The following is a 23,526-nucleotide window of genomic DNA, read 5'->3' as shown; positions in this document are numbered from 1 at the left end:
TGTTGTTTTTTTTACGTCTGCGACGTAAGTAAGTCACGACTGTCTGTCCGTTGCATCAAACAGCGAACGGCTCGGTTTTGCCTGACCTGAAATATGCCACATTCACACAGGATCGACATGTGTCACCAAACTAGAAAGGGCAATCTTCCCGCAGCCTGACTGAGTAAACTAGCCAGCCACTTGGCCACCTCCTAGCCCAGGTTAGCTGAGTGCAGTCGGCGCATCACGAACCAACAAGCAGCTACCGAGAGAAGATGGCGGAGTACTCGCCTGTCCTGCCGATGAGGGATGGTGGAGCGAGGTTTGGTATCGGACAGCCCATCTTTCCCCGGTCCCGGTCCGGTTCAGAGTCCGACAGTGAACTGTCTCAGAGTCTGGCCCGAACCAAGATCCGGTCTTACGGGAGTACGGCTAGCGTCGCGGCTTCTCTCGGCGAGAAATACATAGAGCATCGGGTCACAGACAGCGACACTTTGCAGGGCATAGCCCTCAAATACGAAGTAACGGTAAGGTTATTATTACCGGCACACACACACGTCTTGTGTGAATGTCTTGTGTGTTATGGTTGTGGATATTAAAATGTGAAATCTTATTCACCGCGCATTTGTTTTGATCAACTGTCATGCATGCGAGCATTTTTTGGGACCACCTATTTGCTACGCTGTCATATCATGGTCGCGTGTATAATAAAACCAGGGCTTGCAAGATTAACCTAGCACAGATCTCCTACACGATTAAAGTATTCTTAGATCCAAACATTTATTACTTACTCTCATGATACCTGAATGCAACGGACGGACTGGGCAGGCTTCGAACCAGTATCAGATTTCATCCCATTCAAGGCCTGAGCGTCCCTGCTCCACATTAGCTACATTGTTACTGTTACATTGTTGCATTAACAACATGGTCATCATGACTCATAACAGAATGTTGGCTACACAAAGGTTCATGTGATCTTGTGAGAGCAACTTCAGCCACATGCAGTGTTTGGCATTCATCTTTCCCATCTCTGAAGCTCACTGTCACTGATGACCACTGTGGACGACTCCAGTCCTGAAGGAGCACCGTGTGCTGGTTTTCCTTTCATCTGGTGTGTCAGTGTTGTGGTGAGACGCTTGCACACACTGTGGACGACTCCAGTCCTGAAGGAGCACCGTGTGCTGGTTTTCCTTTCATCTGGTGTGTCAGTGTTGTGGTGACACGCTTGCACACACTGTGGACGACTCCAGTCCTGAAGGAGCACCGTGTGCTGGCTTTCCTTTCATCTGGTGTGTCAGTGTTGTGGTGAAACAGACGCTTGCACACACTGGAGTAGCCCCTCCCAACCCTGGGGGCTTCTAGGAATGTCTGTCTTCCTGAAGATCTGAGTACATTGCTCATCTCTCACCCAATTACAACATGTGTTACTACCTACATTTCTATCAGTATTGATACTGTTGTTACTGTCTTGTGTTATTACAATCTTGTTAGTATTGCTATTTATGTTACGGCTGCTTTGTGACTGCAGTTATTAGTACTGATGTTATTGTTTTGTTAACCTGTTATTAGTACTGTTATTGTTTTGTTAACCTGTTATTGGTACTGTTATTGTTTTGTTAACCTGTTATTGGTACTGTTATTGTTTTGTTAACCTGTTATTGGTATTGTTATTGTTTTGTTAACCTGTTATTGGTACTGTTATTGTTTTGTTAACCTGTTATTGGTACTGTTATTGTTTTGTTAACCTGTTAGTGGTACTGTTATTGTTTTGTTAACCTGTTATTGGTACTGTTATTGTTTTGTTACACCATGTTATTAATGTGTTATTACTGTTATGTCACACATATGATTCCAGATGGAGCAGATCAAGAGGACTAACAAGATGTTCAGTAACGACTGTATCTTCCTGCGTAACACCCTCAACATCCCTGTGGTCTCAGAGAAGACCTCTCCCTTCAACGGCCTGTCTCTAGAGTCCCCCGACGGAGATCCCCAGGACCAGGACTTCAACCCCCTTTGTGTGGGGCAGGACAGGGACACTGAGGAGGACCCCTCACCACCCCTGGCTCCTGGGGATAAGGACAGTAGTAGTTATAAACGGCCCCAGCCGGAAGAGCTGTCGGCTCAAGACTTCCTGCACAGACTGGACTTGCAGATTAAACAGTCAAAGCAGGCAGCACGCAGGCTCAAAGAAGAGGAAGTGAGGTAAGAGTTGGAATACGCCAATGTGGTGATGGCCAGTCACATGGGTTTCGTCCAAAATGGCACCTCAGTCCATATTTACTACATTACTTTTTGAACACGGCAAATGTATTTATTTGTATTTAAGCTTTATTTAACTAGGCAAGTCAGTTAAGAACAGATTCTTATTTACAGTGACGGCCTAACCCGGCCAAACCCTAACACGGACAACGCTGGGCCAATTATGCGCCACCCTATGGGACTCCCAATCACGGCCTGTTGTGATACAGCCTGGAATCGAACCAGGGTCTGTAGTGATGCCTCCAGCACTTAGACCGCTCCGACACTCTGGAGTCTATAGTGCGCTACTTTTGACCATAGCCCTATGTTCGGAATAGGGTGCCATTTGAAATAGTGCCCTATATAGGTAATAGTTTGCGATGTCAGATTTGCCCCTGGCACACTCAGGGAACCACATTGAACCATTAACCTTATCCCTTCTGCATATCACAAGACTTGTTCGCCCACTAAGATAAAACCAATGAATCAGCTTGGGGTAGGTAACACAAATCCTCAAGTCTAACAAAGTGGTAGGAGCTAGCAGTGGTTTTCAGACTGGAAATTCAGACTAGCAGTTGTCCTTCAGCCAACTCTTGTCTTCGTTAAAAGTTGCTTCGTCCAGGCGCATCACTCAAACCAGCAGTCAAATCAGCAGACTGCCTGTGAGCGAGACGTCGAATCAGAAAGCTGCCTGTGGAAGTGTGACGTCCTGCTTACGCAGATGCAGGTGACGGATACCTGTCGGTTCCTGAGTTCCCACTGGCCAGTGCCCCTCTCTCCTGGCCTGCGATTGGCTACTAGTCATAAATGTTGAGTCATGCAGACTTCCTGCCAAACTGTGGGTGGTGAGGGGCTGAGAGTGTGTGTGTGCGCGTAGGAGGCTGAGACCAGAAGATGTTGTCACTGCAGATGCCTTCACCCTGTGTGTGTATGTACTAATCCGTCAGGAGAGAGAGATGTCCATCCACAGTGTCTTGGTCTGATCCCAGTCCACCTTATTCTCAGTACAGCCTATCTGTTAACCTCTATTACTGCTCAGATTACATTCCAAACGACTGAGAGACAACAACAAGCAATGACATGTTTTGTTTTTGCAGAGTCGTTTATAGATCCCAGACTGAGAAAGAGAGGAAGGGTGAGATAGAAAGGGAAGACTGAAAGTGGGAGGGAGGGAGAGAAGGCCTCCACCTATTCAACCATTTCAGATTTCAGGAGTGGCAAGGGGAGTAGGGTTCGTCTAGGGGAGTAGGGTCCGTCTAGGGGAGTAGGGTCCCTATAGGGGAGTAGGGTCCGTCTAGGGGAGTAGGGTCCGTCTAGGGGAGTAGGGTCCGTCTAGGGGAGTAGGGTCCCTATAGGGGAGTAGGGTCCGTCTAGGGGAGTAGGGTCCGTCTAGGCGAGTAGGGTCCGTCTAGGGGAGTAGGGTCCGTCAAGGGGAGTAGGGTCCGTCTAGGGGAGTAGGGTCCGTCTAGGGGAGTAGGGTCCGTCTAGGGGAGTAGGGTCCGTCTAGGGGAGTAGGGTCCGTCTAGGGGAGTAGGGTCCGTCTAGGGGAGTAGGGTCCGTCAAGGGGAGTAGGGTCCGTCAAGGGGAGTAGGGTCCGTCTAGGGAGTAGGGTCCGTCTAGGGGAGTAGGGTCCGTCTAGGGAGTAGGGTCCGTCTAGTGGAGTAGGGTCCGTCTAGGGAGTAGGGTCCGTCTAGTGGAGTAGGGTCCGTCTAGTGGAGTAGGGTCCGTCTAGGGAGTAGGGTCCGTCTAGGGGAGTAGGGTCCGTCTAGGGGAGTAGGGTCCGTCTAGGGGAGTAGGGTCCGTCTAGGGGAGTAGGGTCCGTCTAGTGAAGTAGGGTCCGTCTAGTGAAGTAGGGTCCCTCTAGTGGAGTAGGGTCCCTCTAGTGGAGTAGGGTCCCTCTAGTGGAGTAGGGTCCCTCTAGTGGAGTAGGGTCTCTCTAGTGGGGTAGGGAGTCTCTAGTGGAGTAGGGTCTCTCTAGGGGGGTAGGGTCCGTCTAGGGGAGTAGGGTCTCTCTAGGGGGTAGAGTCTCTCTAGTGGGGTAGGGTCTCTCTAGTGGGGTAGGGTCTCTAGTGGAGTAGGGTCTCTCTAGGGGGGTAGGGTCCGTCTAGGGGAGTAGGGTCTCTCTAGTGGAGTAGGGTCTCTCTAGGGGGGTAGGGTCTCTCTAGTGGGGTAGGGTCTCTCTAGTGGGGTAGGGTCTCTAGTGGAGTAGGGTCTCTCTAGTGGAGTAGGGTCCGTCTAGGGGGGTAGGGTGTCTCTAGTGGAGTAGGGTCCCTCTAGTGGAGTAGGGTCCGTCTAGGGGAGTAGGGTCCATCTAGTGAAGTAGGGTCTCTCTAGTGGAGTAGGGTCTCTCTAGGGGAGTAGGGTCCGTCTAGGGGGGTAGGGTGTCTCTAGTGGAGTAGGGTCTCTCTAGGGGGGTAGGGTCTCTCTAGTGGGGTAGGGTGTCTCTAGTGGAGTAGGGTCTCTCTAGTGGAGTAGGGTCTCTCTAGTGGAGTAGGGTGTCTCTAGTGGAGTAGGGTCTCTAGGAGGGTAGGGGGTCTCTAGTGGAGTAGGGTCTCTCTAGTGGAGTAGGGTCTCTCTAGTGGAGTAGGGTCTCTCTAGTGGAGTAGGGTCTCTAGTGGAGTAGGGTCTCTCTAGTGGAGTAGGGTCCGTCTAGTGGAGTAGGGTCCGTCTAGTGGAGTAGGGTCCCTCTAGTGGGGTAGGGTCTCTCTAGTGGGGTAGGGTCTCTCTAGGGGAGTAGGGTCTCTCTAGTGGAGTAGGGTCTCTCTAGTGGAGTAGGGTCTCTCTAGTGGAGTAGGGTCTCTCTAGTGGAGTAGGGTCTCTCTAGTGGGGTACGGTCCGTCTAGGGGAGTAGGGTCTCTCTAGTGGAGTAGGATCTCTCTGGGGGGGTAGGGTCCGTCTAGGGGAGTAGGGTCTCTCTAGTGGGGTACGGTCCGTCTAGGGGAGTAGTGTCCGTCTAGGGGAGTAGGGTCCCTCTAGTGGAGTAGGGTCCCTCTAGTGGAGTAGGGTCTCTCTAGTGGAGTAGGGTCTCTCTAGTGGAGTAGGGTCTCTCTAGTGGGGTAGGGTCCGTCTAGTGGAGTAGGGTCTCTCTAGTGGGGTAGGGTCTCTCTAGTGGAGTAGGGTCTCTCTAGGGGAGTAGGGTCTCTCTAGGGGAGTAGGGTCTCTCTAGTGGAGTAGGGTCTCTCTAAGGGGGTAGGGTCCGTCTAGGGGAGTAGGGTCTCTCTAGTGGAGTAGGGTCTCTCTAGGGGAGTAGGGTCTCTCTAGTGGAGTAGGGTCTCTCTAGGGGGGTAGGGTCCGTCTAGGGGAGTAGGGTCTCTCTAGTGGAGTAGGGTCTCTCTAGTGGAGTAGGGTCTCTCTAGTGGAGTAGGGTCTCTCTAGGGGGGTAGGGTCCGTCTAGGGGAGTAGGGTCTCTCTAGTGGAGTAGGGTCTCTCTAGGGGGGTAGGGTCCGTCTAGGGGAGTAGGGTCTCTCTAGTGGAGTAGGGTCTCTCTAGTGGAGTAGGGTCTCTCTAGTGGAGTAGGGTCTCTCTAGTGGAGTAGGGTCTCTCTAGTGGAGTAGGGTCTCTCTAGTGGAGTAGGGTCTCTCTAGTGGGGTAGGGTCCGTCTAGTGGGGTAGGGTCCCTCTAGTGGGGTAGGGTCTCTCTAGTGGAGTAGGGTCTCTCTAGGGGGGTAGGGTCTCTCTAGTGGAGTAGGGTCTCTCTAGTGGAGTAGGGTCTCTCTAGGGGAGTAGGGTCCGTCTAGGGGAGTAGGGTCTCTCTAGTGGAGTAGGGTCTCTCTAGTGGGGTAGGGTCCGTCTAGTGGAGTAGGGTCTCTCTAGTGGGGTAGGGTCTTTTTGGAATTCAGAATAAGTCAGGCCTGAGCTTGTCTCGCTGACTATGGGTGCTGAGACACAGTCACGTCTGTGAAGATCGGCAAGTTGGCTGGTATGTGCACACTAACGCACGCACTCTCTCCACACACACACATACTATTTAAGTTAGAGGCACTGCCAAGTCAGTCCTGAGTCATGCTGGCAGCAGCTGCGGTCTCTCCCTGGCTTGGCCAGGGGCTGTATCCACAAAGTGTCTCAGAGTAGGAGTGCTGATCTAGGATCAGTTTAGCCTTTTAGATCACAGGGAATAAGGCTTACCATATGCTTCCCAGTTGAAACAGTTCCTGCATATATTGTGACTACATGTTGTATCATTCTGGTTAGTTTTGGTGTTCTGCAGCTTTTTTTCCGTCTGTTTGAGCACACAGCGTTTTTTCTTCTGTAGCTGAAGTCTACGATCCTTCGTCGGTGATTGGTCAGCAGTGCGGATTCTTCAATTAAGTGTTTGTTGTCATTCGATGACAGGCAACTAGTTTTCATGCACATGTTGTTCACTTGAGAAATACTGTATCTTAGATGTAAAATTGCGCGACTGAGACCTCGGCAAAAACGTCAACTAAGATATCTGTAATTAATTTCATCTTAATTCCGACTATTTTGAGGAAGTGTACATGCTGCTACAGTGTGTGTACATGCTGCTACAGTGTGTGTACTTGCTGCTACAGTGTGTGTACATGCTGCTACAGTGTGTGTACATGCTGCTACAGTGTGTGTACTTGCTGCTACAGTGTGTGTACTTGCTGCTACAGTGTGTGTACATGCTGCTACAGTGTGTGTACTTGCTGCTACAGTGTCTCAAGTGGGACAAACGGTAATATTGATGCTTTTCTTGTTTTTAAAGCGAATGTATTTTAAGGGAGTATGCAAGAACAGACGTTTACTTGGCCTAGCTGAGTTCTGCTAGGAGCAAACCCAACCTATGTATGTGGACGCCTTTAGATCGCCTGTAGAGGGGAACTGACCCTATAGCGCCACGCCTACTCTGAGAACCTATGGCCCCGGAGGGTCGATACCTACGGCCCCGGAGGGTCGATACCTACGGCCCCGGAGGGTCGATACCTACGGCCCCGGAGGGTCGATACCTACGGCCCCGGAGGGTCGATACCTACGGCCCCGGAGGGTCGATACCTACGGCCCCGGAGGGTCGATACCTACGGCCCCGGAGGGTCGATACCCACGGCCCCGGAGGGCCGATACCCACGGCCCCGGAGGGCCGATACCCACGGCCCCGGAGGGCCGATACCCACGGCCCCGGAGGGCCGATACCCACGGCCCCGGAGGGCCGGCCCCGGAGGGCCGATACCCACGGCCCCGGAGGGCCCCGGCCCCGGGGCCGATACCCACGGCCCGGAGGGCCGGAGGCCCGGAGGGCCGATACCCACTGCCCCGGAGGGCCGATACCCACTGCCCCGGAGGGCCGATACCCACTGCCCCGGAGGGCCGATACCCACTGCCCCGGAGGGCCGATACCCACTGCCCCGGAGGGCCGATACCCACTGCCCCGGAGGGCCGATACCCACTGCCCCGGAGGGCCCGATACCCACTGCCCCGGAGCGCCCGATACCCACTGCCCCGGAGGGTTGATACCCACTGCCCCGGAGGGCCGATACCTACGGCCCCGGAGGGTCGATACCTACGGCCCCGGAGGGTCGATACCTACGGCCCCGGAGGGTCGATACCTACGGCCCCGGAGGGTCGATACCTACGGCCCCGGAGGGTCGATACCTACGGCCCCGGAGGGTCGATACCTACGGCCCCAGGTCTTTAAGGAGACCATAACCTGATCAACCTACAGCTGGGCAGCATTATGGTTCAGTGCTCTGTGATTTAACAGCTATGTTCCAGGATTTAGAGGAAATGCCATGGTTTTCTTGAAGTGAAACTGGTTTAAACGGGCAACCTGGGATTAGACAACAACAAGCAGTCACCCTGACACTTGTTGTGGTTAACAGTTGAGGGATGCGGAGAAATGTCACCACTCTCAAAATGTTTCATACAGAGCTATGGATGAAGGAGAAATGTCACCACTCTCAAAATGTTTCATACAGAGCTATGGATGAAGGAGAAATCTAGTTTTAATATAGTTTTGAAGCTATGGAGTAAAGCAAGCTTTACATGATCTGAGACTTGGTCGTGGAAACTGGGTTAGATGTTCTGCAGCTGAGTACAGTTATAGTTGGTAACAGGCAGTCTGTGCTGTCACTCTGAGAGACACACACACCTGCTGGTCTAATTGGATTGTGGGTTGCCGTGGTGCCTGAGGGAGTCTGAATAATGGATGAACAATGCTCACGGAGCAGTATGGTGCTCAGGACACAGCAGCAGGCTGACCTAATCACTAATATCTAATGGTTACGGTGAAAGAGGCTTCCTCTCCTTGTCACCTCCACCTCTCCTTTACCTCCACCTCTCCTTCATCTCCACCTTTCATTCCTGTCCACATCCTTCATCTCCCTTCTCCTTCCTGTCCATCGCTCCTTCCTGTCCATCGCTCCTTCCTGTCCACATCCTTCATCTCCCCTCTCCTTCCTGTCCATCTCTCCTTCCTGTCCATCTCTCCTTCCTGTCCATCTCTCCTTCCTGTCCATCTCTCCTTCCTGTCCATCTCTCCTTCCTGTCCACCTCTTCCCTGTCTACTGCTCCTTCCTGTCCATCTCTTCATCAGCTCCACCTCTCCATCATCTCCACCTCTCCTTCATGTCTACCTCTTCCCTGTCTACCTCTTCCCTGTCTACGTCTTTCCTGTCTACGTCTTCCCTGTCTACGTCTTCCCTGTCTACGTCTTTCCTGTCTACGTCTTTCCTGTCTACGTCTTTCCTGTCTACGTCTTTCCTGTCTACGTCTTTCCTGTCTACCTCTTTCCTGTCTACCTCTTTCCTGTCTACCTCTTTCCTGTCTACCTCTTTCCTGTCTACGTCTTTCCTGTCTACGTCTTTCCTGTCTACCTCTTTCCTGTCTACCTCTTTCCTGTCTACCTCTTTCCTGTCTACCTCTCCTTCCTGTCTACCTCTTTCCTGTCTACCTCTTTCCTGTCTACCTCTTTCCTGTCTACGTCTTTCCTGTCTACCTCTTTCCTGTCTACCTCTCCTTCCTATCCACCTCTTACCTGTCTACCTCTTCCCTGTCTACCTCTCCTTCCTGTCCACTCTCCTTCCTGTCTACCTCTCCTTCCTGTCTACCTCTCCTTCCTGTCTACCTCTCCTTCATCTCCACCTCTCCTTCCTGTCTACCTGTCCTTCCTGTCCAACTCTCCTTCCTGTCTACCTCTCCTTCCTCTCTACCTCTCCTTCCTCTCCACCTCTCCATCCTGTCCACCTCTTTCATCTCTACCTCTCCTTCCTCTCCAACTCTTTCAACTCGATCTCTTCCACCTCGACCTCTCCTTCCTGTCCACGCTCTTTCACCTCCATCTCTCTTTCACCTCCATCTCTCTTTCACCTCCATCTGTCTTTCACCTCCACCTCTCCTTCCTGTCCATCTGTCTTTCACCTCCACCTCTCTTTCACCTCCACCTCTCTTTCACCTCCATCTCTCTTTCCTCTCCACCTCTTTCACCTCCACCTTTCTTTCCTCTCAGCTCTCTTTCCTCTCCACCTCTCTTTCCTCTCCACCACTCTTTCCTCTCTACACCTCTCTTTCCTCTACATCTCTCTTTCCTCTACATCTCTTTTTCCTCTCCCCCTCTCTTTCCTCTCCCCCTCTCTTTCCCTCTCCCCTCTTTCTTCTCCTCTCTTCACCTCTTTCCTCTCCCCCTCTTTCACCTCCCCCTCTCTTTCCTCTCTTCCCCTCTCTTTCCTCTCTCCCCTCTCTTTCCTCTCTACACCTCTCTTTCCTCTACACTTCTCTTTCCTCTCCACCTCTCATCTACACCTCTTCCCTCTCTACACCTCTCTTTCCTCTCTAAACCTCTTTTTCCTCTCCACCTCTCTTTCACCTCCACCTCTCTTTCCTCTCCATCTCTCTTTCACCTCCACCTCTTTCCTCTCCACCTCTTTCCTCTACAACTCTCTTTCACCTCCATCTCTCTTTCATCTCCACCTCTCTTTCACCTCCACCTGTTTTCTCTCCACCTCTCTTTCATCTCCACCTCTCTTTCACCTCCACCTCTCTTTCACCTCCACCTCTCTTTCACCTCCACCTCTCTTTCATCTCCACCTCTCTTTCACCTCTCCTCTCTTTCCTCTCCACCTCTCTTTCACCTCCACCTCTCTTTCACCTCCACCTCTCTTTCACCTCCACCTCTCTTTCACCTCCACCTCTCTTTCATCTCCACCTCTCTTTCACCTCCACCTCTTTCACCTCCACCTCTTTCCTCTCCACCTCTTTCCTCTACAACTCTCTTTCACCTCCACCTCTTTCCTCTCCACCTCTTTCCTCTACAACTCTCTTTCACCTCCATCTCTCTTTCACCTCTCTTTCACCTCCATCTCTCTTTCCTCTACATCTCTCTTTCACCTCAATCTCTCTTTCACCTCCACCTCTCTTTCACCTCCACCTCTCTTTCACCTCCACCTCTCTTTCACCTCCATCTGTCTTTCCCCTCCACCTCTCCTTCCTGTCCATCTGTCTTTCACCTCCACCTCTCTTGAACCTCCACCTCTCTTGCACCTCGATCTCTCTTTCCTCTCCATCTCTTTCATCTCCACCTTTCTTTCCTCTCAGCTCTCTTTCCTCTCCACCTCTCTTTCCTCTCCCCATCTCTTTCTCTTTTCTCTCTCCACCTCTCTTTCCTCTCCACTCTCTTTCCTCTCCCCCTCTTTCCTCTCCACATCTCTTTCTTTCCCTCCACCTCTCTTTCTCTCCTCTCTTTCCTCTCCCCTCCTTTCCTCTCCACCTCTCTTTCACCTCTCCCATCTCTCTACATCTTCTTTCCTCTCCCCCTCTCTTTCCTCTCCACTCTCTTTCTTTCACTTTCCTCTCTTCACCTCTTTCCTCTCCACCTCTCTTTCCTTCCTCCAACTCTCTTTCTCTCTTTCCTCTCCACCTCTCTTTCCTCTCCACCTCTCACCTCCACTCTCTTTCTTTCTCTTTCCCTCCCCCTCTCTTTCACCTCCACCTCTTTCCTCTCCCCTCTCTTTCCTCTTTCTCTTTCTCTCCACCTCTTTCCTCTACACTCTCTTTCACCTCCACCTGTTTCCTCTCCCTCTCCACCCTCTTTCACCTCCACCTCTTTCACCTCCACCTCTTTCCTCTCCACCTCTTTCCTCTACAACTCTCTTTCACCTCCATCTCTCTTTCACCTCCACCTGTTTCCTCTCCATCTCTCTTTCACCTCCACCTCTTTCCTCTCCACCTCTCTTTCACCTCCACCTCTCTTTCACCTCCACCTCTCTTTCACCTCCACCTCTTTTCACCTCCACTCTTTCCTCACCTCTCCACCTCTCTTTCACCTCCACCTCTTTCCTCCACCTCTCCACCTCTTTCCTCTCCAACTCTCTTTCACCTCCACCTCTCTTTCACCTCCACCTCTCTTTCACCTCCACCTCTTTCCTCTCCACCTCTCTTTCACCTCCATCTCTCTTTCACCTCCACCTGTTTCCTCTCCACCTCTCTTTCACCTCCACCTCTTTCCTCTCCACCTCTCTTTCACCTCCATCTCTCTTTCACCTCCACCTGTTTCCTCTCCACCTCTCACCTCCACCTCTCTTTCACCTCCACCTCTCTTTCACCTCCACTCTCTTTCCCTCCATCTCTCTTTCACCTCCACCTCTCTTTCACCTCCACCTCTCTTTTCACTCTCCACTCCACCTCTCTTTCACCTCCACCTCTTTCCTCTACATCTCTCTTTCACCTCCATCTCTCTTTCACCTCCACCTCTCTTTCACCTCCACCTGTTTCCTCTCCACCTCTCTTTCCTCTCCACCTCTCTTTTCTCCACTCTCTTTCCTCCACCTCTCTTTCACCTCCATCTTTCTCTTTCTTTCCTCCACTCTCTTTCCTCTCCACCTCTTTCCTCTCCACCTCTCTTTCACCTCCATCTCTCTTTCCTCTACACCTCTCTTTCACCTCCATCTCTTTTTCCTCTACCACTCTCTTTCCTCCATCCATCTCTCTTTTCCTCTCTTTCCTCTCCTCTCTTTCCTCTCCACCTCTCTTTCACCTCCATCTCTCTTTCACCTCCATCTCTCTTTCCTCTACAACTCTCTTTCACCTCCATCTCTCTTTCACCTCCATCTCTCTTTCCTCTCCATCTCTCTTTCCTCTCCATCTCTCTTTCCTCCATCTCTCTTTCCTCTACATCTCTCTTTCACTCTCCATCTCTCTTTCCTCTCCATCTCTCTTTCCTCTACATCTCTCTTTCCTCTCCATCTCTCCTCCCTGTCCATTTATCTGAAAACAGTCTAGGGGGAAAATTGCTCCATGAGTTAGAAATGTCAGTGTTGGTAATTTGGGGTTTATCGTCCAGCTCTACTGTAGACTATTGAGATGCAGCCCTATTAGGTCACATAGGAGGCCTCCACCCTCTGCAGACTGATCCATCAGCTAATTATAGATCTGCCACCTGTGTATCAGGGAAGCAAGGACTAAATGAAGAAGGAGAGGAAAGAAAGTCAGGAAGAAAAAGGATGTATGTTTGGCAGAAAGAAGGGAGAGAAGATGGAAGGGGCTAAGGAGTGACGGAGAGAAGATGGAAGGGGCTAAGGAGTGACGGAGAGAAGATGGAAGGAGTGACGGAGAGAAGATGGAAGGGGCTAAGGAGTGACGGAGAGAAGATGGAAGGGGCCTCTGATGGAGAGAAGATGGAAGGGGCTCTCTTGGAGAGAAGATGGAAGGGGCTAAGGAGTGATGGAGAGAAGATGGAAGGGGCTAAGGAGTGATGGAGAGAAGATGGAAGGGGCTAAGGAGTGATGGAGAGAAGATGGAAGAAGATGGAAGATGGAAGGCTAAGGAGTGATGGAGAGAAGATCTCTTTCCTGATGGAGAGAAGATGGAAGGGGCTAAGGAGTGATGGAGAGAAGATGGAAGGGGCTAAGGAGTGATGGAGAGAAGATGGAAGGCTCTTTCCTGATGGAGAGAAGATGGAAGGGGCTAAGGAGTGATGGGGAGAAGATGGAAGGGGCTAAGGAGTGATGGAGAGAAGATGGAAGGGGCTAAGGACTGATGGAGAGAAGATGGAAGGGGCTAAGGAGTGATGGAGAGAAGATGGAAGGGGCTCTTGTGATGGAGAGAAGATGGAAGGGGCTAAGAGTGATGGAGAGAAGATGGAAGAGGCTAAGGAGTGATGGAGAGAAGATGGAAGGGGCTAAGGAGTGATGGAGAGAAGATGGAAGGGGCTAAGGAGTGATGGAGAGAAGATGGAAGGGGCTAAGGAGTGATGGAGAGAAGATGGAAGGGGCTAAGGAGTGATGGAGAGAAGATGGAAGGGGGAGTGATGGAGAGAAGATGGAAGGGGCTAAGGAGTGATGGAGAGAAGATGGAAGGGGCTAAGGAGTGATGGAGAGAAGATGGAAGGGGCTAGGAGTGATGGAGAGAAGATGGAAGGGGCTGGAGATGGAGATGGAAGATGGAAGGGGCTAAGGAGTGATGGAGATGGAAGGGGATGGAGTGATGGGAGAAGATGGAAGGGGCTAAGGAGTGATGGAGAGAAGATGGAAGGGGCTAAGGAGTGATGGAGAGAAGATGGAAGGGGCTAAGGAGTGATGGAGAGAAGATGGAAGGGGCTAAGGAGTGATGGAGAGAAGATGGAAGGGGCTAAGGAGTGATGGAGAGAAGATGGAAGGGGCTCTTGATGGAGAGAAGATGGAAGGGGCTAAGGAGTGATGGAGAGAAGATGGAAGGGGCTAAGGAGTGATGTGGAAGGGGCTAAGGAGTGATGGAGAGAAGATGGAAGGGCTAAGGAGTGATGGAGAGAAGATGGAAGGGGCTAAGGAGTGATGGAGAGAAGATGGAAGGGGCTATGGAGGAGTGATGGAGAGAAGATGGAAGGGGCTAAGGAGTGATGGAGAGAAGATGGAAGGGGCTAAGGAGTGATGGAGAGAAGATGGAAGGGGCTAAGGAGTGATGGAGAGAAGATGGAAGGGGCTAAGGAGTGATGGAGAGAAGATGGAAGGGGAAGGAGTGATGGAGAGAAGATGGAAGGGGCTAAGGAGTGATGGAGAGAAGATGGAAGGGGCTAAGGAGTGATGGAGAGAAGATGGAAGGGGCTAAGGAGTGATGGAGAGAAGATGGAAGGGGCTCTGATGGAGAGAAGATGGAAGGGGCTAAGGAGTGATGGAGAGAAGATGGAAGGGGCTAAGGAGTGATGGAGAGAAGATGGAAGGGGCTAAGGAGTGATGGAGAGAAGACCTAAGGAGTGATGGAGAGAAGATGGAAGGGGCTAAGGAGTGATGGAGAGAAGATGGAGCTAAGGAGTGATGGAGAGAAGATGGAAGGGGCTGATGGAGAGAAGATGGAAGGGGCTAAGGAGTGATGGAGAGAAGATGGAAGGGGCTAAGGAGTGATGGAGAGAAGATGGAAGGGGCTAAGGAGTGATGGAGAGAAGATGGAAGGGGCTAAGGAGTGATGGAGAGAAGATGGAAGGGGCTAAGGAGTGATGGAGAGAAGATGGAAGGGGCTGTGATGGAGAGAAGATGGAAGGGGCTAAGGAGTGATGGAGAGAAGATGGAAGGGGCTCCACCTGGAGAGAAGATGGAAGGGGCTAAGGAGTGATGGAGAGAAGATGGAAGGGGCTAAGGAGTGATGGAGAGAAGATGGAAGGGGCTAAGGAGTGATGGAGAGAAGATGGAAGGGGCTAAGGAGTGATGGAGAGAAGATGGAAGGGGCTAAGGAGTGATGGAGAGAAGATGGAAGGGGCTAAGGAGTGATGGAGAGAAGATGGAAGGGGCAGGAGTGATGGAGAGAAGATGGAAGGGGCTAAGGAGTGATGGAGAGAAGATCTAAGGAGTGATGGAGAGAAGATGGAAGGGGCTAAGGAGTGATGGAGAGAAGATGGAAGCTAAGGAGTGATGGAGAGAAGATGGAAGGGGCTAAGGAGTGATGGAGAGAAGATGGAAGGGGAGGAGTGATGGAAGATGGAAGGGGCTAAGGAGTGATCCAGAAGATGGAAGGGGCTAAGGAGTGATGGAGAGAAGATGGAAGGGGCTAAGGAGTGATGGAGAGAAGATGGAAGGGGCTAAGGAGTGATGGAGAGAAGATGGAAGGGGCTAAGGAGTGATGGAGAGAAGATGGAAGGGGCTAAGGAGTGATGGAGAGAAGATGGAAGGGGCTAAGGAGTGATGGAGAGAAGATGGAAGGGGCTAAGGAGTGATGGAGAGAAGATGGAAGGGGCTAAGGAGTGATGGAGAGAAGATGGAAGGGGCTCTTCCTAAGGAGTGATGGAGAGAAGATGGAAGGGGCTAAGGAGTGATGGAGAGAAGATGGAAGGGGCTAAGGAGTGATGGAGAGAAGATGGAAGGGGCTAAGGAGTGATGGAGAGAAGATGGAAGGGGCTACAGGAGTGATGGAGAGAAGATGGAAGGGGCTAAGGAGTGATGGAGAGAAGATGGAAGGGGCTAAGGAGTGATGGAGAGAAGATGGAAGGGGCTAAGGAGTGATGGAGAGAAGATCTGATGGACAGATGGAAGGGGCTGGAGAGAAGATGGAAGGGGCTAAGGAGTGATGGAGAGAAGATGGAAGGGGCTAAGGAGTGATGGAGAGAAGATGGAAGGGGCTAAGGAGTGATGGAGAGAAGATGGAAGGGGCTCTCCATAAGGAGTGATGGAGGAAGATGGAAGGGGCTAAGGAGTGATGGAGAGAAGATGGAAGGGGCTAAGGAGTGATGGAGAGAAGATGGAAGGGGCTAAGGAGTGATGGAGAGAAGATGGAAGGGGCTAAGGAGTGATGGAGAGAAGATGGAAGGGGCTAAGGAGTGATGGAGAGAAGATGGAAGGGGCTAACAGTGATGGAGAGAAGATGGAAGGGGCTAAGGAGTTGGAGAGAAGATGGAAGGGGCTCCATGAATAAGGAGTGATGGAGAGAAGATGGAAGGGGCTAAGGAGTGATGGAGAGAAGATGGAAGGGGCTAAGGAGTGATGGAGAGAAGATGGAAGGGGCTAAGGAGTGATGGAGAGAAGATGGAAGGGGCTAAGGAGTGATGGGAGAAGATGGAAGGGGCTAAGGAGTGATGAGAGAAGATGGAAGGGGAAAGTGATGGAGAGAAGATGGAAGGGGCTAAGGAGTGATGGAGAGAAGATGGAAGGGGCTAAGGAGTGATGGAGAGAAGATGGAAGGGGCTAAGGAGTGATGGAGAGAAGATGGAAGGGCTAAGGAGTGATGGAGAGAAGATGGAAGGGGCTAAGGATGATGGAGAGAAGATGGAAGGGGCTAAGGAGTGATGGAGAGAAGATGGAAGGGGCTGAGTGATGGAGAGAAGATGGAAGCTAAGGAGTGATGGAGAAGATGGAAGGGGCCAGGAGTGATGGAGAGAAGATGGAAGGGGCTAAGGAGTGATGGAGAGAAGATGGAAGGGGCTAAGGAGTGATGGAGAGAAGATGGAAGGGGCTAAGGAGTGATGGAGAGAAGATGGAAGGGGCTAAGGAGTGATGGAGAGAAGATGGAAGGGGCTAAGGAGTGATGGAGAGAAGATGGAAGGGAGGAGGAGTGATGGAGAGAAGATGGAAGGGGCTAAGGAGTGATGGAGAGAAGATGGAAGGGGCTAGTGAGAAGATGATGGAGAGAAGATGGAAGGGGCTAAGGAGTGATGGAGAGAAGATGGAAGGGGCTAAGGAGTGATGGAGAGAAGATGGAAGGGGCTAGTGATGGAGAGAAGATGGAGAGAAGAAGATGGAAGGGGCTAAGGAGTGATGGAGAGAAGATGGAAGGGGCTAAGGAGTGATGGAGAGAAGATGGAAGGGGCTAAGGAGTGATGATGGAGAAGATGGAAGGGGCTAAAGTGATGGAGAGAAGATGGAAGGGGCTAAGGAGTGATGAAGAGAAGATGGAAGGATGGAAGGGGCTAAGGAGTGATGGAGAGAAGATGGAAGGTGGTAAGGAGTGATGGAGAGAAGATGGAAGTGATGGAGAGAAGATGGAAGGGGCTAAGGAGTGATGGAGAGAAGATGGAAGGGGCTAAGGAGTGATGGAGAGAAGATGGAAGGGCTAAGGAGTGATGGAGAGAAGATGGAAGGGGCTAAGGAGTGATGGAGAGAAGATGGAAGGGGCTAAGGAGTGATGGAGAGAAGATGGATGGGGAGTGATGGAGGAAGATGGAGGGGCTAAGGAGTGATGAGAGAAGATGGAAGGGGCTAAGGAGTGATGGAGAGAAGATGGAAGGGGCTAAGGAGTGATGGAGAGAAGATGGAAGGGGCTAAGGAGTGATGGAGAGAAGATGGAAGGGGCTAAGGAGTGATGGAGAGAAGATGGAAGGGGCTAAGGAGTGATGGAGAGAAGATGGAAGGGGCTAAGGAGTGATGGAGAGAAGATGGAAGGGGCTAAGGAGTGATGGAGAGAAGATGGAAGGGGCTAAGGAGTGATGGAGAGAAGATGGAAGGGGCTAAGGAGTGATGGAGAGAAGATGGAAGGGGCTAAGGAGTGATGGAGAGAAGATGGAAGGGGCTAAGGAGTGATGGAGAGAAGATGGAAGGGGCTAAGGAGTGATGGAGAGAAGATGGAAGGGGCTAAGGAGTGATGGAGAGAAGATGGAAGGGCTAAGGAGTGATGGAGAGAAGATGGAAGGGAAGATGGAAAGGAGTGATGGAGAGAAGATGGAAGGGGCTAAGGAGTGATGGAGAGAAGATGGAAGGGGCTAAGGAGTGATGGAGAGAAGATGGAAGGGGCTAAGGAGTGATGGAGAGAAGATGGAAGGGGCTAAGGAGTGATGGAGAGAAGATGGAAGGGGCTAAGGAGTGATGGAGAGAAGATGGAAGGGGCTAAGGAGTGATGGAGAGAAGATGGAAGGGGCTAAGGAGTGATGGAGAGAAGATGGAAGGGGGGGCTAAGGAGTGATGGAGAGAAGATGGAAGGGGCTAAGGAGTGATGGAGAGAAGATGGAAGGGGCTAAGGAGTGATGGAGAGAAGATGGAAGGGGCTAAGGAGTGATGGAGAGAAGATGGAAGGGGCTAAGGAGTGATGGAGAGAAGATGGAAGGGGCTAAGGGGTGATGGAGAGAAGATGGAAGGGGCTAAGGAGTAATGGAGAGAAGATGGAAGGGGCTAAGGAGTGATGGAGAGAAGATGGAAGGGGCTAAGGAGTGATGGAGAGAAGATGGAAGGGGCTAAGGAGTGATGGAGAGAAGATGGAAGGGGCTAAGGAGTGATGGAGAGAAGATGGAAGGGGCTAAGGAGTGATGGAGAGAAGATGGAAGGGGCTAAGGAGTGATGGAGAGAAGATGGAAGGGGCTAAGGAGTGATAAGGAAGATGGAAGGGGCTAAGGAGTGATGGAGAGAAGATGGAAGGGGCTAAGGAGTGATGGAGAGAAGATGGAAGGGGCTAAGGAGTGATGGAGAGAAGATGGAAGGGGCTAAGGAGTGATGGAGAGAAGATGGAAGGGGCTAAGGAGTGATGGAGAGAAGATGGAAGGAGTGATGGAGAGAAGATGGAAGGGGCTAAGGAGTGATGGAGAGAAGATGGAAGGGGCTAAGGAGTGATGGAGAGAAGATGGAAGGGGCTAAGGAGTGATGGAGAGAAGATGGAAGGGGCTAAGGAGTGATGGAGAGAAGATGGAAGGGGCTAAGGAGTGATGGAGAGAAGATGGAAGGGGCTAAGGAGTGATGGAGAGAAGATGGAAGGGGCTAAGGAGTGATGGAGAGAAGATGGAAGGGGCTAAGGAGTGATGGAGAGAAGATGGAAGGGGCTAAGGAGTGATGGAGAGAAGATGGAAGAGGCTAAGGAGTGATGGAGAGAAGATGGAAGGGGCTAAGGAGTGATGGAGAGAAGATGGAAGGGGCTAAGGAGTGATGGAGAGAAGATGGAAGGGGCTAAGGGTGATGGAGAGAAGATGGAAGGGGCTAAGGAGTGAGAGAAGATGGAAGGGGCTAAGGAGTGATGGATGGAGAAGATGGAAGGGGCTAAGGAGTGATGGAGAGAAGATGGAAGGGGCTAAGGAGTGATGGAGAGAAGATGGAAGGGGCTAAGGAGTGATGGAGAGAAGATGGAAGGGGCTAAGGAGTGATGGAGAGAAGATGGAAGGGGCTAAGGAGTGATGGAGAGAAGATGGAAGGGGCTGATGGAGGAGATGGATGGAGAGAAGATGGAAGGGGCTAAGGAGTGATGGAGAGAAGATGGGGCTAAGGAGTGATGGAGAGAAGGAAGGGGCTAAGGAGTGATGGAGAGAAGATGGAAGGGGCTAAGGAGTGATGGAGGAGATGGAAGGGGCTAAGGAGTGATGGAGAGAAGATGGAAGGGGCTAAGGAGTGATGGAGAGAAGATGGAAGGGGCTAAGGAGTGATGGAGAGAAGATGGAAGGGGCTAAGGAGTGATGGAGAGAATCTGACCATTTTTTTGTTGTTGTAGTAATGACAATTACAACAATACTGAATGAACACTTATTTTAACTTAATATAATACATCAATAAAATCAATTTAGCCTCAAGTAAATAATGAAACATGTTCAATTTGGTTTAAATAATGCAAAAACAAAGTGTTGGAGAAGAAAGTAAAAGTGCAATATGTGCCATGTAAAAAAGCTAAGGTTTCAGATCCTTGCTCAGAACATGAGAACATATGAAAGTTGGTGGTTCCTTTTAACATGAGTCTTCAATATTCCCAGGTAAGAAGTTTTAGGTTGTAGTTATTATAGGAATTATAGGACTATTTCCCTCTATACCATTTGTATTTCATTAACCTTTGACTATTGGATGTTCTTATAGACACTTTAGTATTGCCAGTGTAACAGTATTGCTTCCGTCCCTCTCCTCGCTCCTCCCTGGGCTCGAACCAGCAACACAACAACAACAGCCATCATCGAAGCAGCATTACCCTTGCAGAGCAAGGGAAACAACCACCCCAAGGCTCAGAGCAAGTGACGTTTGAAGCACTATCAGCGCACACTAACTAGCTAGCCATTTCACTTCGGTTACACCAGCCTCATCTCGGGAGTTGATAGGCTTGAAGTCAGAAACAGCACAATGCTTGACACACGATGAAGAGCTGCTGGCAAAACTCACGAAAGTGCTGTTTGAATGAATGTTTACGCGCCTGCTTCTGCCTACCACCGCTCAGTCAGATACTTACCGTAATTGCTGGACTATTAAGCGCACCTGAATATAAACCGCACCCACTGAATTATTAAAAAGTATGTATTTTGTACATAAATAAGCCGCACATGTCTATAAGCCGCAAGTGCCTACCGGTACATTGAAACAAATGAACTTTACACAGCCTTTAAACGAAACACGGCTTGTAACAAAAATAAATAGGCTTTAACGAAACACAGATTGTAACAAAAATAAATAAATAGGCTTTAACCAAACACGGATTGTAACAAAAATAAATAGGCTTTAACGAAACACGGCTTGTAACAAAAATGAAACAGTAGCCTAGTCATTGGTCACTATCTTCCTCCTCCTGTGCACTGAAACCACTGAAGTCATCTCCTTCAGTTGAATAGCCTCAGAATTGCTTCATCCGATGTTGGATCCCCTTCCTCTTCAACAGGCAGCAGTCCAGCCTTTAGAAACTCGTTGATGATGGTGGATTTGTTGACAATGCTCCACGCTGTCAGCAGCTCTATTTCCTTTTCCAACAGCCAGATCGATCGCCTTCAACTTGAAAGCTGCATCATATGCATTTCTCCGTTTCTTTGCCATGATGAGGGTGACAAAATGACTACCGTAATCAGAATGATGGGATGTTTGAGCGCTCTCGATTTACGTCACATTATGTGACGGTGCTCAGTTTTTTGGCGGCATGAATCTTGTGAAAGCGGGAAAAATCCATAAATTAACCGCGTCATTGTATAAACCGCGAGGTTCAAAGTGTGGGAAAAAAGTAGTGGCTTATAGTCCGGAAATTACTGTAGATACTTGTATGCTTGTTTGCTCAGTCAGATTATATGCAACGCAGGACACGCTAGATAATATCTAGTAATATCATCAATCGTGTGTAGTTAACTAGTGATTATGATGGATAGTTTTTTTATTAGATACAGTGCCTTGTGAAAGTATTCGGCCCCCTTGAACTTTGCGACCTTTTGCCACATTTCAGGCTTCAAACATAAATATATAAAACTGTTTTTTTTTTGTGAAGAATCAACAACAAGTGGGACACAATCATGAAGTGGAACGATATTTCAAACTTTTTTAACAAATCAAAAACTGAAAAATTGGGCGTGCAAAATTATTCAGCCCCCTTAAGTTAATACTTTGTAGCGCCACCTTTTGCTGTGATTACAGCTGTAAGTCGCTTGGGGTATGTATATCAGGTTTGCACATCGAGAGACTGAATTTTTTTCCCATTCCTCCTTGCAAAACAGCTCGAGCTCAGTGAGGTTGGATGGAGAGCATTTGTGAACAGCAGTTATCAGTTCTTTCCACAGATTCTCGATTGGATTCAGGTCTGGACTTTGTAGGGTCTTGGTAGATTTGCAGTGGTCTGATACTCCTTCCATTTCAATATTATCGCTTGCACAGTGTGCGTTGGGATGTTTAAAGCTTGGGAAATCTTTTTGTATCCAAATCCGCCTTTAAACTTCTTCACAACAGTATCTCGGACCTGCCTGGTGTGTTCCTTGTTCTTCATGATGCTCTCTGCGCTTTTAACGGACCTCTGAGACTATCACAGTGCAGGTGCATTTATACGGAGACTTGATTACACACAGGTGGATTGTATTTATCATCATTAGTCATTTAGGTCAACATTGGATCATTCAGAGATCCTCACTGAACTTCTGGAGAGAGTTTGCTGCACTGAAAGTAAAGGGGCTGAATAATTTTGCACGCCCAATTTTTAAGTTTTTGATTTGTTAAAAAAGTTTGAAATATCCAATAAATGTCGTTCCACTTCATGATTGTGTCCCAATTGTTGTTGATTCTTCACAAAAAAATACAGTTTTATATCTTTATGTTTGAAGCCTGAAATGTGTCAAAAGGTCGCAAAGTTCAAGGGGGCCGAATACTTTCGCAAGGCACTGTACATTTAATGCTATCTTTCAACTTACCTTGGCTTACTGCATTCACGTAACAGGCAGTCTCCTTGTGGAGTGCAACGAGAGAGAGGCAGGTCGTTATTGCGTTGGACTAGTTAACTGTAGGGTTGCAAGATTGGATCCCCCGAACCGACAAGGTGAAAATCTGTCGTTCTGCCCCTCAACTAGGCAATTATGGATATATATATATATATATTTTTTAGAGGCAAGTCAGTTAACCCACTGTTATTGAAAATAAGAATTTGTTCTTAACTGCCTGTTCAGGGGCAGAACGACAGATTTGTACTTTGTCAGCTTGGGGATTCGAACTTGCAACCTTCCGGTTATTAGTCCAACGCTCTAACTACTAGGCTACCCTGCGTGCGTGCGTGCGTGCGTGCGTGTGTGTGGATGAGTTTATATCTGTGGGTGTGTGTGTGGATGAGTTGGTGTGAGTGTGGATGAGTGTATATCAGTGTGAGTGTGGATGAGTGTATATCTGTGGGCGTGAGTGTGGATGAGGTGCGGAAAGTCTGCATGTGGTCAGTCCCGTTTAAGTGTGTTGGTGTGTGCTAATGTGTGTGTTCTGTTTGTTCACAGGGACAGTGAAGAGGAATACACACTTCCTGTTTCATCATACCAGGAGATCTAAAGGACACGTTTACCTGAAGCCCTGATTAACACCCATCCACCCATCAATCCTTCCTGTATCTCTCTTTTACCAAACCATCACACTGTCATGTCTAAGTGTTTCAACTGAGGATTCATCCTTTGCCTTTTTAATATTAGTGTCATTATCATATGTTTTATTATTAGTATTCTTCTGGTTTTGTACTGTTCAACTGCTGTCAATCATCTGAACAGCAGGTAGTCTGTTACTATGACACTCATCCACTCACTACAAGTCTACATGCTAAGTCTACATGCTGCTGCAGTACAGAATAACTCTCTGGTCTGTGTATACCACACACACACATACACAGGAAACACACAGGTGTGTGTGTGTGTGTGTGTGTGTGTTTGGGGGATTAGTTCGATACTGGCTTTTACCCTAACTCTGATGATCCAATCCCTCCTAGAATAGCATCAGTCCACCAGATGGATGGAGAAGCCTCCAGTATTACCTCCTCTTCCTCCTCCTCTTTTCCTCCTCTCCTCCTCTTTTCCTCCTCCTCTCCTTCTCTTCTATTCTCTTCCTCCTCCTCTTCCACTCCTCTCTACTTCCTCCTCTCCTCCTCCTCCTCCTCTTTTCCTCCTCCTCCTCCTCCTCCTCCTCCTTTCCTCTCTTTTCCTCCACCTCCTCCTCTTCCTCCTCCTCCTCTTCCACTCCTCTACTTCCTCCACCTCCTCCTCTTCCTCCTCCTCCTCTTCCACTCCTCTACTTCCTCCTCTTTTCCTCCT

At 49.8% G+C, this 23,526-nt stretch overlaps 1 protein-coding gene across 1 annotated transcript; it reads left to right on the top strand.

Moving 5' to 3' along the window:
- Window positions 1-23,378, top strand: lysmd2 (LysM, putative peptidoglycan-binding, domain containing 2). Its single transcript, XM_046333019.1, has 3 exons — window positions 1-506; window positions 1,835-2,184; window positions 22,726-23,378. The coding sequence occupies exons 1-3, from the start codon at window positions 255-257 to the stop codon at window positions 22,775-22,777; spliced, it is 654 nt and encodes a 217-aa protein (XP_046188975.1). The 5' UTR covers window positions 1-254; the 3' UTR covers window positions 22,778-23,378.
- Window positions 23,379-23,526: the final 148 nt, after the last annotated feature.

Source organism: Oncorhynchus gorbuscha, unplaced genomic scaffold, assembly GCF_021184085.1.
Source record: "Oncorhynchus gorbuscha isolate QuinsamMale2020 ecotype Even-year unplaced genomic scaffold, OgorEven_v1.0 Un_scaffold_333, whole genome shotgun sequence".
NCBI classification, from domain to species: Eukaryota; Metazoa; Chordata; class Actinopteri; order Salmoniformes; family Salmonidae; genus Oncorhynchus; species Oncorhynchus gorbuscha.
This window is presented reverse-complemented; position numbering and strand designations above follow the sequence as displayed.

Coding starts and splice junctions, on each gene's coding strand:
- lysmd2 (XM_046333019.1), top strand. CDS start 255: ATGGCGGAGTACTCGCCTGTCCTGCCGATGAGGGATGGTGGAGCGAGG. Junction 507..1,834: donor CCCTCAAATACGAAGTAACG/GTAAGGTTATTA, acceptor ATATGATTCCAG/ATGGAGCAGATCAAGAGGAC. Junction 2,185..22,725: donor CTCAAAGAAGAGGAAGTGAG/GTAAGAGTTGGA, acceptor GTTTGTTCACAG/GGACAGTGAAGAGGAATACA.